Source organism: Macrotis lagotis, chromosome 3, assembly GCF_037893015.1.
Source record: "Macrotis lagotis isolate mMagLag1 chromosome 3, bilby.v1.9.chrom.fasta, whole genome shotgun sequence".
Taxonomy (NCBI): Eukaryota; Metazoa; Chordata; class Mammalia; order Peramelemorphia; family Peramelidae; genus Macrotis; species Macrotis lagotis.
In genome coordinates, this window is record NC_133660.1 from 17,147,533 (window position 1) to 17,166,505 (window position 18,973).

Below are 18,973 nucleotides of genomic sequence, written 5' to 3' on the forward strand. Positions count from 1 at the left end.
GAGAGAAGGAGGTTCTCCCCACTTCAGAAATAACCCACTCCACTTTCCTGAGTCTCAAGAACTAGAAAGTTCTTCCTGATACAAAGCTTAAAATGAACCCTACATCTTCCACCATCTTCTTCTAGCTCTGCCCCTCCTTCTTCCATGTGAGTCATCATGTCCCCATAAATCTCCAAAAAGTATATGCAAAAGTCTTAAAGCCCTTCAGAGCAGCGGCATGTGATGCTACAGTGGACAGAGCCCTGGGCCTGAAGTTTGGAAGACCTGAAGTCAAATCCAGTCTCAAACACTTAATACTTGTGTGGTCCTGGGCATGTCAATTCACCCTGTCTGCCTCAGTTTCCTCATCTGTAAGATGAGAAGGAAATGGCAAACCACTCAAGGACCTTTGTCAAGAAAACCCCCACATGGAATCATGAAGAGTAAGACCCAGCTCTCCTGCGTATGAATATAACAACACCCAGAACAACCCAATTGAAGTGGGTGGAGGGAAAGTCCAGGGCTGCTGCTGCTTAGAAAAGGAAAGGCTGACTCCTGATTGGCTGAGAGAATGCTGAACACAATGATGCATCCCTGAGTGAAGCACAAATGCTTCAAGAGAGGACCTTGAGAACTACATATTGAGAGGCAAGGACCATAGTCTCAGTCACAGATTAATAGAGCAGCTGGCCCCCTCATGTTCCCTGATTCCCATCACTTGTGATTCAACACAGCTAGGAATGAACTTCATGACCTTTGACTCCCATCACTTGTGATCCAAAACAGTTAATAATGGACTTCTCTTTGGGGAGAGCATTTCCTTTCACCCTGTTAGAGATCTTATATTACTCTTAGTTGAAGAGCTCATTTACTCTTGTGTATTTTTTTATATATTGTAATTGATATATCGTCTCTCATTTTTGTGAAGTTTTGCTTTGATAAATGGGTTTACTCATTATTTGTAGGTAGGAAGGGGCTAAACTAGCAAGTTAAGGACTATCTTCCTCCTGAGGGTTAGATGATTCAGATAAGACTAATATTTCTGGTGTGAGACTACTTTCTACCTTTGCTGCCCACCTGATTTACTCAACTCTCACCTGTGGTTCCAAGAAGCTCACCTGTGATTCCAAGAAGCTATAGCATATAAGCAGCCACACCCAGTAAACCATTTGGCAGCAGGCTAAACCAGGTTGAGGGTAACCAAGGGGTCTCAAATCCTTCATTGAGTAAGTGGGCTGTCCACCTCAAGCCTGTGAAGACTTCCCCCAGTGGAATGGGTAGATGAGAATAATTTGTCCGAACAACCATGTTGGAACAGCTGAAGAAGGAGCTTTGACATTCTTTGGTTAGACATGGAAGATACTCCAGTCATCCATTGCATCTTGGGCCACTACCAAAATCACTGAATTGGATGTAATGACTTTTGTCTCACCACTGAACTTTGAGAAAGGAGGACGATGACTTGGCACAACTCTGCCTCACATCAATTTATGCATGAGTCAAAAGATTTCCCCATCCCATTTTACCATTTTTACCTGTCTCAAAGACCTGTGGCAACAGACAAGTGATAAATCAGTAGCTGCAGATACCCTGGGAGCTGCAGTCCCAACCTCATATATGGGCCATAGAGTCGTCTTTTCAGTAGACTGAAATAGTAGAGGGATCTGGCAGCCCCCCCGGGAGTCTGAGCTGCCTTATAAGAAGACTCTGCTCATGTCCTGGTGTGAGGGTGGGGTTAGAAAAGAGTGCCCTGGGGTAGCTAGATGGCACAGTGGATAGAGCACCGGCCCTGGAGTCAGGAATACCTGAGTTCAAATCCGACCTCAGACACTTAATAATTACCTAGCTGTGTGACCTTAGGCAAGCCACTTAATCCCATTGCCTTGCAAAAACCTTTAAAGAAACAAAAGAAAAGAGTGCCCCCCCAAACTGTCTGCTTACCCACCTGACCTAGCTAGGTTAAAATGGTTGGTAAAGTGACTTGGGGGATGTCTTTTGACCCACTCATAAATTAGATTGTGAAGTGAAGCAGAGCTGTGCAAAGTTTGGCTCCACAGTGCCTGCTTCAGCTTTGTCCATGACCATTGGAATAAGTTCTCATTGGCCCATTCTGCTGGGGGAAGCAGCTAGGAATGAACTTCATGATCCTTGTCTCCCATCACTAGTGATCCAAAGCAGTTAAGAGTAGACTTCTCTTTGAGGAGAGCATTCCCTTTCACCCTGTTAGAGATCTTATATTGCTCTTGGGCAGACACTCCCTATTCACCAATGGGTTTGACACATGTGGTACACTCTCATCCTGGTTAAGTCCATCTGGGGTGTTACTACTGCCCATGCTACAGCTTCCTGTAGCCACCAGAGAGAGTTGGATGAATCAGGTGGAGGAGAAGTCCTCCTCCAAAGTCCTAGTTCCTACATACCCCTTCACCTCCAGGATGAGTGAGCATCTGAGGCTAGCAGCAGCCATCTTTTCCTCTTGTTCTGTCCTGAGCATTGATGACAAACCCATCGCCCTAAGCCCTCTTGACGTCCTCTCACCCGCCTACTTGGGTGCTTGTCAGGTGGGAACTCCTTTGTAGCAAAGGTTGCCTGCTCATGGTCTCCACAGGCCTCTCGCTCATTTTTCTAGGGGTGATCCTCAACATCTCTTCTTTGGGCACCACAGTGTGCCATGCCTATGGTCAGATGCCATCACCACATCAGCACTAGTGGGAGGACCAAAAGCGAGACCATCATTACAAGGATTGTGCAGCTGACTTTCATTGTCCCATTTCTGAATCTCATCCTAAATCATCACATAGCCATTCCACTTGATTCATATCACCCACTGGCCCTTGCAGCTCCTCCAAGCCTTCAGGTCACTTTTCTGTCCTTCCAAATGTCCGCCATGTGGATCATCTCGAATTGTTGTCTTTCAGCTTCCGTGCTGATCTCCTAAAATGGCTTCTAAGCCCCTGGAGAGATGAAACCTGAGTCTCCTACTTCATCAATAGACTCTGCTCTTCATATAGGAAGTCTTTAATAAATGCACATTAACTAATTGACTGACCTTCTGACAAATGATGAAGTCCCAGACTATGTGGAAATGAACACAACAGGAAGCCAAGACCTTTGGCATGACCCACTCCTCCCACTCACCTGCTGGAAGCTAAAGGGAGCCATTCACCTGTCCTGTATCTGTCCAAGGGCTGAAGAACCTGTGAGCAGGCCAAGGGAAGTGCTGAGAGCTCCCCTCAGTGATAATCAATCTGGTCAGTCTGCCAGCCCCTTATTTCTTTAATGCTCCCTATGAGCCAGGCCTCTGGCATCTCAGGGGCTAATGTGCTGGTGCTGGGTGTCCTCTCAGTAATGTGGAGGCCCTGAGGTCAGCCAGGGTCTCTCACACCAGGTCTGGCCAGCATCAGGGACACAGCCAAGCAACCTCTCACCTCTCAGCAGCTGCAGAGATAAATGTCAGCTCGGACTAGAATTGTAGACAGCTAGCACCCTAAATGCCAAGCCTCCTGACCCTCCTCCTCCTCCCACTAGCCTGGGTAGTGACTTTTGTGTTCACACTCTCTCCTAGGAGGTTCCAGAAACCACCTCCAGTTGCCTTCCCTTCTCATCTCAGTCCATCTCCCAGCAGCCTCCTGCTTCAGCTCTGACCATGGAGAACAAATGTCTCTGTTCCCTTAAATCCTCCCAGGTCTCACCCTGCTCTCCTGAACCACCCAGGACAGACAGACTCCAACATTTGATTAGATAACAGTTGGAATAGAAGGGGTTTAGAACCAGGGTCACACACTAGCTTCTGAATGGCAACTGAAAGGACAGAGTCTGTTCATTCATATGCTTGTTTCTGTCTCTCTATCTCTCTGTCTTTCTCTCCATCTCTATCCTCCTCCCCCACTGGTCAGGAAAGAGACCCAGAAGAGAGCACCCACCCTCTAGTTGGAAATGTGCAGGTCTGATGGGCAGAGAGAAACCTGCACTTCCCCAGGCATCCCTGGCAAAGAGCTCAGACCTCAGCATCCCCATTTGCTATCAATCCCAGAGGGGATGTCAGGAAAAGGGGGCATCTCTCTGACCCTCCAGTTCTCAGAGCTGTGGGACAGAGGAAAGTTTTTGCCCTTTCATTTTCCCAGCCTGTATCTCATGTGTCACTTTCTACAGCCTCTGGGTAGCTGTCTGCCTGGTTGCCATATGTAACTTGGATGTTGTCCTCTGGCAACACTCCCTGACTGGCAGGCCAGGAAGGAGTGAGTGTCTCTGTAATGAAGCAGTCTGTGAGAATTTGAAATGAGCTCTTTTAGTGAAAAACCTTCTGACCATTCTGGCCATTGCTTTTCTTTTCTTTTCTTTTTTTTTTGCAAGGCAAACAGGGTTAAGTGGCTTGCCCAAGGCCACACAGCTAGGTAATTATTAAGTGTCTGAGACCGGATTTGAACCCAGGTACTCCTGACTCCAGGGCTGGTGCTTTATCCACTACGCCACCTAGCCACCCCTGGCCATTGCTTTTCAAATTACTTGGATCCTGTTCTGTGACTTCCTCTGCCCAGTATCTTAGAAAGGTGGCATAATGAACCCCCATTGCAGTTCTATGATCTTTTACCACTGACACCAAGATACCCCTGCTTTCAGGAAAGCTGTGCTAGGAGAGGCAAGCTCTAGTAAAATTGAGAAGACTGACCTGTGATCAGGGTTTCTTAGAGAGGCCTGTCCTCAAGAGCTTGACCACCAGGGCAAGGAGAGGCCTGGGTTGATGAAATCAATCTCTAAGGATCAAAGTAAGCATATTATCATCACTGTCCAAAGAGACATGTGTCCCCCTCCTCAGGATTACTTGTGTACAGTCTATAGACAAACTATGCTTGGAAAAAAAGAAATGACTCTCCTCAGTAGAGAAAGAATTCAAGTTAGTCTAAAGTCACTTTTCCAGGAGGATGATTTTTGATTCTGGCTCTAAGCCCAAGGAAATATGCATTCATGTAGAGGTTTTTGGTTTTCAAAGATCCTTCCAAGAATGTTGAATCTGATGTCAGCATTTTCATTTTAGAGATGTGCAAATGAAGGGTTTTGACTCAGGTCTCCTCTTTTGCCCTTTTCTGGTTTTTTTTTTCTAATGTGCTCTAGTAGTCCCAATAGAATCTTGTACAGAAATAATAAATTAATTTCCCAAGCACTGGGATAGAGGTTATAAAACCTCTTACTCTAGGTGTAAAAGTTTCCTGTAGTTATTTGTAGGAAATAACAGCAAAATGATGAATGATGAAATAATGAAAAATCTCGTCATGGATCCTCATCAAGTTTAGGAAAGCATGTTTTGGGCTTTGATTTTACTACAAAAAAAAGAACTATCTACCAATTCTGTCACAAATTAACTTGTAATGAAATCTCCAATTATCTAGGTTAACTAGAGGACCTTCCCCAGGTGGCAGAATTAAAACTTTATTTCCATTTTGTCTCTGCTGGTACAGGGCTGTGTGACCACTTCATATCTGTGGACCCCTTCCATCTCTTGTCCATACACAACTCTCCTGTTTATTTGTTCCTGTACATCATTGTGGTCCTTTCGGAGAAAAAACTTTCAGAAAACAACCCATGTGTCTCTCCCTTTTGCAGGGAGCTGCCGGTAAAGCAGATAAGGAAGACTTGGATATCTTTGCCACTTCTCGGGAGAGACGGTTTCGATTATTTGCTTCTTTAGAATGTGAAGGACAATTATTCATGACTCCACAAGATTTCATTCTGGCTGTTACCACTGATGAGCCCAAATGTAAGTACAAGTTTAAAACCAGTTTATCTACTTGGTTAGCTTTCATTCTTTGCAGTTGATATTTCCAGGCCAGGGAATGGCCTCAAGTGCAGTGACTAGGGTTCCAAGTGTGACTCTTTCCCTCCAGCCAAGACTCCTGAGGCTCAAAGAGAGGGATTCACTTGCACACAGTCACCCAGTTCCTTAGGAAGGCAAGATTCTAACCTAGGCCTTTTCCCAATTTCAGGTACAACAAACAGGGTCTTCCCATTGTGGTGTACTACCCTCCTCCCTTGTAAAATAAGCATTGCTGGGGTCTTGTAAAAAAAAGCATCTAACCGAACTTATAGTGGGCTACAAATGACAGTTTGGGATATTTTCCATCATCAATATAAAGGAGGTGATAACATGACAAGCAAAGGAACTGAATTTGGGAGGGGCGGGGCTGAGCTAAGTCACCAGCCTCACTATCTCCTCCAAAGCCATTTGGGTCCAGGGACCAGAGATGAATTAGGATGACTGGGGATGGTCCTGGATGCAGGGCAATCAGGGTTAAGTGACTTGCCCAAGGTCACACAGCTGATGAATATCAAGTGTCTGAGAGCAGATTTGAACTCAAATCCTCTTGATCCAAGGCCAGGGCTCTATCCACAGCACCACCCATTTCTTCAGCAGACCAGCCACCTCCTGCCCTCCAGTAGGTCTCAAGTGGTGCCCCCCCTCACTTAAAACTTGCACCCCTTGGGTTTGTTTTACCCCCCCAAAGGCCCCTTGGGGGTCTTCTAGAGGAAGCCTCAAGGCTCAGACAGAGTTGTTTATTGGCAATGAGCTGGCATTTAACTGACCCTATCATGTGATTCCCCATGGCCCTCCTGATCCCCCACAATTCTAATTTCTTGGGGACAGTGGTATTCTAAGATCAGTAACCAGAGAACCTTTGCCCCAGAAAGAAGCATTTGCAGTCTAAAAAGTACCATGCAGGCTCCAGCTGCCACCCTAAGGACTTCTTTCCAGTCTGGGCCTTCCTCACTGTCCATCTGCAGAGCTCATCCCAAGAGAACGGGTTCAGAAACTTTCTCATTGGGCAGGGTGCTTTGCCCTCCCAACCTCGGCCTTTGATTGTTCATCCCTGCAGCCAATTCCTTGTAAGTCACTAAGTCCTGCAATGTTCTGTTCCTTAGAACTGTCCAGTCATAGAACTAGAATAGAAAAGGACTTCTAAGGCCATCCAGTTAACCCCCTGATTTTATAGATGAAGAAACTGAGGCCCTGAGAGGTGTAGAGACTTGCCCAGGGTCACCCAAGGAGTAAGTGTCTGAGCCAGGAGTGAAATACAGGTCCTATATCTTCAGAATTAGCATTCTGTCTGCTATACCACCCTCAATAAAATATGATCTATAAAGAGGACCATCAGGAAGTCTTCCCCAAAGATGAGGAGCTGTCTTCCTGCTGTCCCTGAATAAGGTGAGTGACTTTGGGGAGCACAGGCTCCCTCACTGGTCCATGCCGTACCTCTCCTTGCCTCACCTTGTCTCTCTGTGAAAGAAACTTGTGGGGATCTGTTCATGAACACAAAAGTCTCCTTGGGGAGGGCAACGCTTCAGTGTAAGCCTGCTCCGTCGTCCCAAGGGGATTTTTTTAAATGGACAAATAATAACCATGAGGGGATTTTACATTCTCTGCACTTTTTGGTCAGTTTTGGATTAAAACTTTTGTCAACTACAGTATGGAATTCTTAAAGATTTTTGTAAAAGGGGCTGTGGAAAGAAGACAGAGGGAAAAGTTCTGGCCAAATTCAGTGTCCTCCCCCAGCACCTGAGAAACAGTCAGCAATACAGCAAGTGATACAGAAAATCAACAATTAAGAAAGAGGAATGAAAAGAAAACCCTATGCCATAATCCTTATGGGAAAAAAAAAAACCAGCAAAAGCCCCAGAGCCCGGCTTCTCCTTCTGCCTGGCTGCTCCTGACTCTGACCATGCTCACTGCCTCTGGACCGGTAAAAAGGATGGGAGTTCTGTCCCCTATGGGGGCTGCTATTGACCCCTACACAAACCCAGGAAAGTAGGGAAGAAAGAAGCATTTATTAAGTTCTTACTGTATGCCTGCCACTCTCCCAAGTTTTTCACAATCAGGATCTCATCTGATCCTCACCACAACCCTGTGAGGGAGAAGCCATTCTCATCCCCATTTACAGGTGAGGAACCTGAGCCAGACAGAAGTGAAGTGACTTGCCCAGGGTCACACAACTAGGAAGTATCTGAGACCACATTTAAATTCAGAAAAATGAGTCTTCCTGACTTGATACCCAGCACTCTCCACTGTACTGCCAAGCTGCCCAAGTCTCAACTAAGCCCAAATGCACAAAGAGGAGCCAAAGTCAGTGGCCTTCTTCACAGAAACATGGTGAGATAAGATCCATGTGTGCTCAGGAAGGGGGAATCCTCCTTCAAAAGAAAAGAAGTCATTAATACAGTAGGGAAATTGAGTCAGGAGGGCATCATAGGTGTTCAAATGAGAAGCCAGAGAGGAGAAGCACAAGGAAAGCACTTGGGTCAGGGTCAGGGAAAACCTAGAGGCTCATAAGAAATCAGTCACTCAACCAAGAAGAGGAGCTAGATCAAAAGCTCTGTGGGGAGGCCTGATAGAAGTGCTTTCTCTCCTGGCATAGGCCAGAATCCTTGGCCCAAAGCAGAGTAGGAAATCGATTTTAATGTACCTTCATCTTTCAGACGGTGGGAAAATGAACAAAAGAAAACCCATTCTGAGCTCAGTTGTCACCCACAAGGACAGAGCTGGCTGCTGGGGTAGAATTAATGGGAGGTTTCAGGAGGAATGACCACCCTGTCTTAGATGTTTGATAGAAAAAAGAAAGGAAGCAATTGACAAAGGGTTAGAGAATATAAACAACAGTTTTCAGACAAAGAAATCAAAGCTATAATCCTATGAAAAAATGTTCTAAACCACTATTGATTAGAGAAATGCAAGTTAAAATAACTGAGGCAATCACCTCACATCTATCAGATTGGACAAAATGACAAAAAAAGGAAAATGTTAGAAAGAATTTCAGAAAACTGAGGCACTAAAGGTACTGTTGGTGGAGAGCAATTTGCAGCACCTCTGGCTGGGTCTGTATCCCAAAAAGAGGAGTGCTTATTTGGACCAAAAATATTTATAGTGGCTCCTTTTGTGATGACAAAGAATTCGAAATCAAGGGTATGCCCGTTGATTGAGAAATGGCTAACAAATTGTAGTATGTGATTTTAATGGAATATTATTATACCATAAGAAATAACAACCAGAATGATTTCAGAAAAATCCTGAAAAGACTTTCATGGATTGTTGCATAGTGAAGTGAAGAAAACCAGGAGAACATTGTACGCAGGAACAGCAATGTTGTTTGATGAAGAACCATGAATGTCTTAGCAATAAAATGATCCAAGGCATTCCCAAAGGACTCATGACACTATCTGCCTCAAGAGAAAGAACTGATCTGTTTGAATACAAACTGAATCATGCTATTTTTTGATGTCTTACTTTCATTTTATTTGACTCTTCTTGTGAAAATGACTAATTTAGAAGTGTTTTACATAATTGCACATATATATCCTATATCTGATTGCTTTCCATGGGGGGGTAGGGGTGAGGGAGGAAGGGATAGAATTTAAAACTCAAAACTTGAAACAAAAATATTTTTTTAAGGTGAGGAAAAGGAAAGGAAGGAAAGTCAAGTGTAGTCTGATGTACAGTCTAGATCTGGGAAATCAGTAAACGTTTAGGATACCATAGACCAAAAACTTGTATGGGAAGTCAGAGGACAGAGAGTTCTCAAGTATTCACTTCTGTACCTAGCTGTGTGTTCTTGGGCAAGCCACTTAACCCCATTTGCCTTGCAAAAACCTAAAAAAAATTCACTTCTGGAGAAAAAAAAGAAAAGTCCTTCTGATAAGAAGGCAAAGGAGAAGCTGTTCTTAAGACACCAATCTCAATGCACAGGAAACTCATGCATCAACTTGGATTGGTAGAAGAGAGGTAGAGAAAGTGGAAGCAAGGACAAGTAAAGGAGGATGAACCAGAAGTATGGGGGGGTATGCCTTGTGAGAAAGGGGCTGAGTACTGATGCTGGAAGAACAGCCAAAGAGAACTAGAAGGGCTCTTCTTCAAGGCTGTCTACACTGGGGAGAGAGGAGATTGGAAGAAGAGCTTGAGCCAGTGCATCAGGCTTGCAAAAGATAACAGATAACAGGTAGAGGGAAAGTTGCTCAGTTCATCTTTTGTTTGTATTTTCTTTGCCAAGCAGGACGATCTCTGGACTGGAAAGAATAGAGCAGAAGTGGGTGGTGGATAAATGATAACTTGGGAGGTAATAGGAGGGCACCCAAGTGCCTTTGAACTATATTGAAGAAGCAGAGAGAGCTTCCTGGAAGGTGTGATTGCCAAACTGATGAAGCAGCAGAAGAGTAGAAGTAGTGTACTGAAAAAGGGTAAATGCCCCAATGGTTTTTAAAAGTGCAAAGGGGGTTAGTCAGTGCAGCAGCAACCCTTTTTTCCTCCACAGTGGTCAGTTACAGCCCCCTGGCCATGTTGAAGGGACCCACAGTTAGCGCTGATCTTGGCACCACTTATTCCTATGTGGGAGTTTTTCAACATGGGAAAAAGGATACAGCTCTGAAAGTTATGTTGCCTTCACTGACACAGAATATTGAATAGGTGATGCTGCAGAGAATCAAGTTGCAACAAAGCCCACCAACATGGTTTTTGTGTACAGTCAGACATGAAGCACTGGCCATTCATGGTAGTGAATGATGCAGGCCAACCTAAGGTCCAAGTGGAGTACCATTTTTACTGCTGAGTTCAAGTGAAAGCATAAATGCAAAGTGAACCCTCTCTTCCTTACCCAGGCCAGTATTGAGATTAGCTCCTTCTATGGAGGTATTGACTTCTACACATCAATCACTCAAGTTGTTGCATAGAGCTGAATGCTGATCTTTTCCATGGCACCCTAGACCCTGTGGAAAGGCAATCCGAGATGCTGAGTTAGATAAATCACAGCTTAATGACATTGTCCCGATGTGTAGTTCCACTCACACCCCCAAAATCCAGAAACTTTGGCAAGATTTCAATGGCAAGGAGCTCAACAAGGATATCAATCCTGAGGCTGTTGCCTATGGTGCAGCTGTCCAGGCTGCCAGTTTGTCAGGAAATAAATCTGAGAATGTGCAGGTCTTATTGATTTTGGATTTCACTCCTCTTTCCCTTGGAATTGAAACTGCTGATGGAGTGATGACAGTTCTGATCAGACAAAACCACCCTTCCCACCAAGCAGGCACAGACCTTTACCACCTATTCAGACAACCAGCCTGGTGTGCTTATTCAGGTTTATGAAGGGAAAAGAGTCATGATAAAGGATAACAACCTACTTGGCAAGATGAAGTTCACAGGAATCCCTCTAGCACCCAGGGGTGTTCCTCAGATTAAAGTGATCTTTGACATTGATGCAAATGGCATTGCACAGGCAAGGAGAACAAGATCACCATCACCAATGACAAAAGTCATCTGAGCAAAGAAGACATTGAGCATGTGGTCCAGGAGGCTGAGAAATACAAGGCTGAGGATGAGAAGCAGAGAGACAAGGTGTCCTCCAAGAATTCCCTTGAATCTTATGCTCTCAACATGAAACTACCACAGAGGATTAAAAAAAAGCAAAGCAAAATTGGCAATGAAGACAAAACAGAAGATTCTTGACAAATGTAATAAAATAATTGATTGGCTGGATAAGAACCAGACTGCTGAGAAAGTAGAATTTGAGCATCAATGGAAAGAATTGGAAAAGGTCTGCAACCCCATCATTACTAAGCTGTACCAGAGTGCAGGAGGATTGCCAGGAGGGCATGCCAGAAGGAATGCCTGGTTTCCAGGGGGTGGAACAGCCCCATCTGGAGGTACTTCTGGACCACTATTGAAGAGGTTGATTAAATGCACCAGAAGAAAGAACATTTCACACAGCTTTTCCAGAATCTTTTTTTTTTGCAATGCAATGGGGTTAAGTGGCTTGCCCAAGGGCACACAACTAGGTAATTAAGTGTCTGACGCCGGATTTGAACTCAGGTCCTCCTGATTCCAGGGCTACTCTATCCACTGTACCACCTAGCCTCACACAGCTTTTCAAAGACAGAAGGATTCAAATTTTAGCCAAGGCAGTAGCCATCTTTAAAAGGAACATTTAAACTACTATGTAAATCTAGGCATTCTGAATACATAAATGTGTGCAGAGGGAGAGAAGTGAACAACATTGCACTTTATCAGTACTATAAACAGAGGAAATGCAATTCTTGTCCTGGGAAAATAAAATCTATTTAAACTTGGCACCATAAAAAAAAGTAGAAAGGGGGACTGAGATTCAGAATCCATAAGCTGCCCATTATAGAACTTACTCCAATTTCTGGCAAAAGTCTAGAATGTCTTATTTTATGACTAGCCCCAATGGTCTAGAAGAGGAGACAGAATCCAACAAACAGCCTGGCTTCCTGCAGGCCAGGTCCTACAAGATTTCCCTTTTTGACAGTTTATCAAACAGGTCTGTCAACCAAAATTTAACAAACCATTGATATCCATGCTCTTCCTGTGTACCTATCAGAAGAGTTGTAAGCTAGATAATCATTATATGTAGATGGATTTAGAAGAGATTGAGAAATTGGACCCAAAGAATAATTATTAACAATTCCACATTCTCCTAAAAATTCCTTGTGGAATGCCCAACCCTGAGCTTGATTTCCATCAATAACTCCAAGAAAGGTATAGATGGTAGAACACTGCACAAGATTGATAGCTAATACATTGAGCACCATTGTCAGAGAGGCTAGGACACTGAGGCCCTGTCCCCAGATTGACACTTAAAGGGTAAATGTATAGTTTCACACATGGGTTCCATACAGCAACCTCACAAGCGCAGAATAAGAAAGCTTGACCAAATGGCAGTTTTTGAAGGACATTGGATATTTCAGTGAAGTGTGAGATCATCGAGAGTGAATGGTTTGTTGTAGTAGCCAAAAAAGCTGGCTGGATCTTCAGTTTAGTTAGTCAGGGTCTAATGTTCTGCTTTGGGAGGTGTTGCCAGTCCTCCGTGTTCTGCCAGTCAAAGATAACTACTCTGTGTCATTCCCATTGCCACACTTTTGGCAATATTAGCAAACTGAGAGTACCATATAAGGGCAACCAAGATGGTCAGAGGCCCATGAGCTCATATTACATGAGGATAATTGGAAGGAAATGGGGGAGGGCAGCCCCCATTTAGTGAGGATATGATAGCTGTCTTCTGGTATTTGACCTACTGTCAAGTGGGAAAGGGATTAGATTATTCTCCTTTACCCCAGAGACCAGACCTGGAACCAAGGAGTGGGATTTGGAAAGGGGTCAAGCTGGACTGAGAAGGAGGGGAATGTCCTAAATTACAGAGCTTCTTAAAAGTGAGATGGATTGCCCACGAAGTTAGGACTTCCCATTCATGGAAGGCCTTGGGGCAGAAAGTAGTGGAACTGAGCATCTTCTACCTCTCAAATTTGGTCATTTTGTGATCTTTGTAGAAGCATCTGGGATTACTCGTAGAACCAAATTCAAGCATCCCTCTTTTCTTACAGACAAAGAACCCCTGCCACCCCTTGTGGGAGATAAAGTATTTTCAGTGCTTGCTTTGAAAAAAATACAAAATGATATACATATAAAGTATAGGAAAAGTAACATGGGGGAAGAGAAAGTCTGGAAAACAAGAAAAAAGTGCTGACTTTAAACCAGTAGTTCTTTCCCTGGTGCTAGTGTGCACTAGTACTCTCCTTCTCTCTTAAAAGCCTCTCCTCAGGGCGGCTGGGTTGCACAGTGGATAGAGCACCGGCCCTGGAGTCAGGAGTACCTGAGTTCAAATCCGGTCTCAGACACTTAATAATTACCTAGCTGTGTGGCCTTGGGCAAGCCTCTTAGCCCCATTTGCCTTGCAAAAACCTTTAAAAAAAAAGTAAAGTGCGAGTGAAGCTTAGAGAAATGCAGGATTCTTGGCTTAGGTAGAAGGCAGAAGAAATTCAGTTTTACACTGATAGTCTGAAAACATTTTTAATGTCTAAAGACTATTTCAGGGTCAAAGAATTTTGGTGCATCTTAACTATTCAAGATTGATGGAGTCACACTGATTAGTAATAAGGACATGACATGATCCTGGAGATGGATGGAATACTTCCATAGCATTCTCAACAGATCATAATCAATTAATGCTTAAACCATTGACCAGAGACCTTGATGGAAATCAGTTTCTCACTAGCTGAATTTACAACTGAAAAAGATATTTTGAATGTCATTAGTCTCCTCTGTGTGACAAAGGTTGGTTCTATTCCTGTTGAGATTTAAAAAGTGAGGGTACTCATTCCCCAATTGACAAATGGTTAAAGGATAATGCAAAGGTAATTTACAGATGAGGAAATCAAAGGGATCCATAGTCATATGAAAAATTGCTCTAAATCACTACTTATTAGAGAAATGCAAATTAAAGCATCTTTGAGGTACCACCTCACACCTCTCAGACAGGCCAATATGAACAGAAAGGACAATGATCAATGTTGGAAGGGATGTGGGAAATCTGGGACACTATTACATTGTTGATGGAGCTGTGAACTCATCCAACCTTTCTGGAGAGCAATTTGGCAATAAAAATGTGCATACCCTTTGATCCAGCAATACCATTACTGGGTCTATACCCTGAAGAAATTATGAAAAAGGCTAAAAATATCACTTGTACAAAAATATTCATAGCAGCCCTGTTTGTGGTGGCAAAGAATTGGAAATTAAGTAAATGTTCTTCAGTTGGGGAATGGCTTAACAAACTGTGGTATGTGTATGTCATGGAACACTATTGTTCTATTAGAAACCTTCTGGAAGGATTTGCATGAACTGATGCTGAGCAAGATGAGCAGAACCAGAAAAATATTGTACACCCTAACAGCAACATGGGGGCGATGATCAACCTTGATGGACTCGCTCATTCCATCAGTGCAACAATCAGGGACAATATGCTATGGAGAATACTATCTGTATCCAAAGAGAGAATTGTGGAGTTTGAACAAAGATAAAAGACTTTCAATTTAGGGAAAAAAACACATTATCTTATTATGTACTTTGGCTATCTCTTATACTTTATTTTTCTTCCTTAAGGATATGATTTCTCTGTCATCACATTCAACTTAGATCAATGTTTACCATGGAAACAATGTAAAGACTAACAGACTGCATTCTGTGGAGAATGGGAGGAGGGAAGCAAGATTGGGGGGGAAATTGTAAAACTCAAAATAAATAAAATGTTAGGCAAAAAAGTGGAGGCACTGAAATTTTCTGGGTTCTATGGCAATAAGAGATTATCTCCCAAGAGTTTAAGGATGCCAAAGGAAATAGATTTAGGAGAGGAAAGTTAGAAGGCTAGTGATTGCTGGCAAGATTCTTTCTAATAGGCTGATCCTTCATCTAGAAGATGGCTACCTGCCTGAGTGCTAGTGTGACTTCAGAAAGGGCTGAGGAAATGTCAGTATGCCATTTGCTGCCTGATAACTCCAGGAGAAACATCAGGAGCAGAACAAAAGACTACACAGTATTCATCAATCTGATCAAGGCCTTTGATACTACCATACTCTTGAGGGCTTGTGCTAAATTACATCTAAATATTGTTGCCCAGAAAAGTTCATCAGTATTGTTGATCAGTTTCATGATGGCATGCTTGTCCAAGTTCTGAATAATGGATGTTGTTCTTGAGCTTTCTCAGGCACCAGTGGAGTCACAGAAGACTGGGTGCTTGTGTCCATGCTTTCAGCAATGTTGTCAGACACCTTCAACAGGATGGAAACAGCATCAAAGTCAGCTTGATTGTAAATTATGGTAAATATTTAATTTGAAAAGGCTACAAGCCAAGACTAAAGTGGAGGGAGAGGTGTTGTGCAACTTTTTATTCACAGATGATTGTACAGCCAATGAAGCCTCTGAGACTGAGATGCAACAAAGTATGGATTAATTCTTTGCTGCTTGTGCAAATTTTGGTCTAACCATTAATACCAGGAAAACACAAGTGCTCCATTAGCCAGTCCCACCAACTATACATGGAAACATCAGTTATAACAAATGGAGAAATTTTGAATCCAATGGCTAAGTTCACTTGCCTTGATAGTATACTTTCCAGCTATGTACATATATATGCTGTAGTTGACATGCACATTGCCAGAACTAACTCAGTGTTTGGGAGGTTCCAAAGAAAAGTGTGGGAGAAAAGAGGTATTAGACTACCTACCCAATTGAAGATCTACAGAGCCATTTTGCTGAACTCCTTGTTATATGACTGTAAAACCCAGTGCCACGCTAAGAACCGGAATTGCTTCCATTTGAATTGTTTTAGAAAGATTCTAAAGATCACCTGAGAGATAAGGTATTGGACACCAAGGTCCTTTCTTGAGCAGAATTGCCAAGCACTCAAACTTTCCTGCAGAGAGGCAACTCTGATGGGCTGGCTACATAGTTCAAAGGCCAAATGTACACTTGCCTAAAAGATTATTTTACAGAGAACTCACATAAGGCAAGTGCTCCTAGTGGAATCAGAAGAAACAATACAAGGACACTCTCAAGGTCTCTCTGAAGAACTTTGGAATTGACTGTGCTGCATGGGAGACACTAGGACCATCCAGCATGGCCTGCCCTCATCAGAGAAGTGAAGAATTGCAATAACTCAAAAGCACCATGCAATGTGGAAACTTAGAGAGACTTCTTAGGTCTAAAGGTTCATCTGAACTATTTGTAGCTGTGTTAGACCTTCTGAGCTTGTCCTGGTCTGATCAGCCACAATCAGACACACTGTACCTTGAACTTCAACAGAGTGATGTCATTTTGGTCCTCTTCAAGAATGAAGGATAATAACCAGTGACATGAAATGAAGTCAAGCTGCCCTTGCCTGAACTGATTCACTCAGATGAATAGTAAATACTGAAGTTTTATCTACCCCTGCTCACTCTGCAATTTGATTGATGGGTTCTATTTTTACTTTTGTAGATTACACCCACTCTAGTAAGGAAATAAAACTAATGATGGGGACAGCTAGGTAGTGCAGAGGATAGAGCACCAGTCCTGGAATCAGAAGGTCATGAGTTCAAATTTGACCTCAGACACTTAATAATTAATTAACCAACTGTGTGACTTTGGGCAAATCAGTTAACTCCATTGCCTTAAAAAATCAAAACAAAAAACAAACCAAAAAAAATGGTAATGATGCAGTGATCTCATTTGAAGGGGTGTGTCACACTCCCCATCTGTAGCATATCCAATGCACAATGGAAAAGCCATTTGTGATTTCCTGGGCAGAAGAAGTTCTTGGTGAGGAGACCCCTTCTACTCATGTAGGTGACCTTAGAGTGGTCCTTGGAGTCAGTCTGCATTAGACTGTGGGCAGTCTTTGGACCAACAATGCTGATTCTCTGTCCCTACAATTTCTTCAAAAAACAAAAAGGCAATCAAAAATAACACTTTGATGCAAATGTACTACCTCCCAGAAAATCCCATGTTTTTTCTTATATTGCTGTTTGAATTTACTTCTTCCTTTTTTATAGGACAGAGGGGAATGTTCAGAGTATATCTTTTTATTTCAGTTAGAATTTCAAGATCTCTGTTGTGATCGACCTTGTTAGTAACAAGTTCAAAGCAGCTTCTATAAGAACAAGCCCCCCCCCACACACACACACACAGCTCTGTGTGGTCCTGCAGGTCTGTTGTAAGGATAAAGTGTGATGTTCTCTAGGGAAAAATGTTTGTACAGTTTAAAAACTCTTCCAATGGAAGGTAGCCTAAATTATTGTTACTCACACTGAAGCTAAGAATACTGGTTTCTAAAAAAAGACTAGTTTGACCTAGTACTGAGCCAGAAATCCTTAGGTGTTTAAGGAATTAATGTTTTCAACTTAGTAACACAGTCAAATCCTTATGACCTCAGATAGAGAGTCCCTACTTTGGCAAAATCAAGCTAAAGCCTTGTGCTGCCAGCTGGCATTATGCCATAAGATGAGGCTACATTTATTTTATTTTTGAACCTGTACCAAAGCCAATCCTGCTACAGGAATGAGTAGGCCTCTCTCCTCCAGTCATCAGAGGTCAATGTCAAGACAAACATCAAGACCACTGGCCATGGCCTAAGATGCAGCAGGCAGCTAGGGGACCCTGGGCCTGGAGTCAGGAAAACCTGAGTTCAAATCCCAACCCCTAGATTTATGACTCTAGTCATGTAATTTGACCTTTGATTGCCTCAATTTTACTTGTAAAGCCCCTCCATCACAAGGTTGTTGTGAGAATCAAATGAGACCTTTGTCAAGGCCCTGAACCTGTTCTGACACAGAGAAACCACTATATCAATGCTAGCTATTCTGATTGTAACCTGAGAGAAGACAGTCTCCCTCCTCAGTGTCAGGGATCCCACCTCAGTGTTTGGGTCACCAACCGTTCCACCCCAATGGTATCTTAGCTCCATGAAGTCTTGGCATAGTCTGGCATGGATATATTTTAACTCATATGGTTGTTTGCTTATAAACCTATCTTGTGTATGTGTGCCAGAGCTACACCTTACATACAAATGTGTCAAATGGGTCTCCTTTTAGACTGAGATGCAATGGGGAGTCTTTATCATGGAGATAATGTAGATTTAAAAAAAAATATCCCCGAGGTCCTGAACTGGATTCCCAAAGCAAATGAAAAGCATTTATGAAAATTCAAGTTGACTATGGAAATGTAGGCTATTATTACTGCTTAGTTTAAATAAGCATTGCCTTAGAAAGCCTTGGTATTCATATCCTAATTTTTTGTTTGCTCATTTTAGGTGTTAAACAGTGGAGATCCCTTTCCAAACAGGTGAGAAGCATTTGGGGTATTCCCTCATAGACTTGGCCTCTCCAGGGGTGGGTGGTAGGTTTCAGAGTGAGCAAAAGCAGTTCCTTAAATCAGAATCTTCCAAATTCTATAAAAATGCAGACCCCTGAAATGGATTGAGGGCTTGTGCAAATTTTTCCGCAGGCCCCCAATCTTCCCTTCCACCCCTAAAACTCTATCCCCTGAGTTCTAGAATCTCTTCAGTCTTAGATTCAGGGTTTGGTAGTGATCCTAAAATAGGAGGAGGAGGAAGAAGAAAAAAGTCTGTATCCAGTACATTCAGATGCGATTGATGATAATTATACTGGCATCTGCTTCTGCCAGAAGGCTGAG

At 43.1% G+C, this 18,973-nt stretch overlaps 1 protein-coding gene across 4 annotated transcripts in view; it reads left to right on the top strand.

The window, feature by feature from the left end:
* MICU3 (mitochondrial calcium uptake family member 3) overlaps positions 1-18,973 on the top strand; it is a 94,248-nt gene that overhangs the window by 17,855 nt on the left and 57,420 nt on the right. For 3 of the 4 annotated variants that reach the window (XM_074228178.1, XM_074228176.1, XM_074228177.1), the window contains exons 2-3: positions 5,581-5,734; positions 18,591-18,622. In XM_074228178.1, coding sequence (XP_074084279.1) covers positions 5,581-5,734; positions 18,591-18,622 — 186 coding nt within the window. Of the gene's footprint in view, positions 1-5,580; positions 5,735-18,590; positions 18,623-18,973 lie in introns of those variants that run through there. The other variant, XM_074228179.1, reaches the window with a different exon arrangement.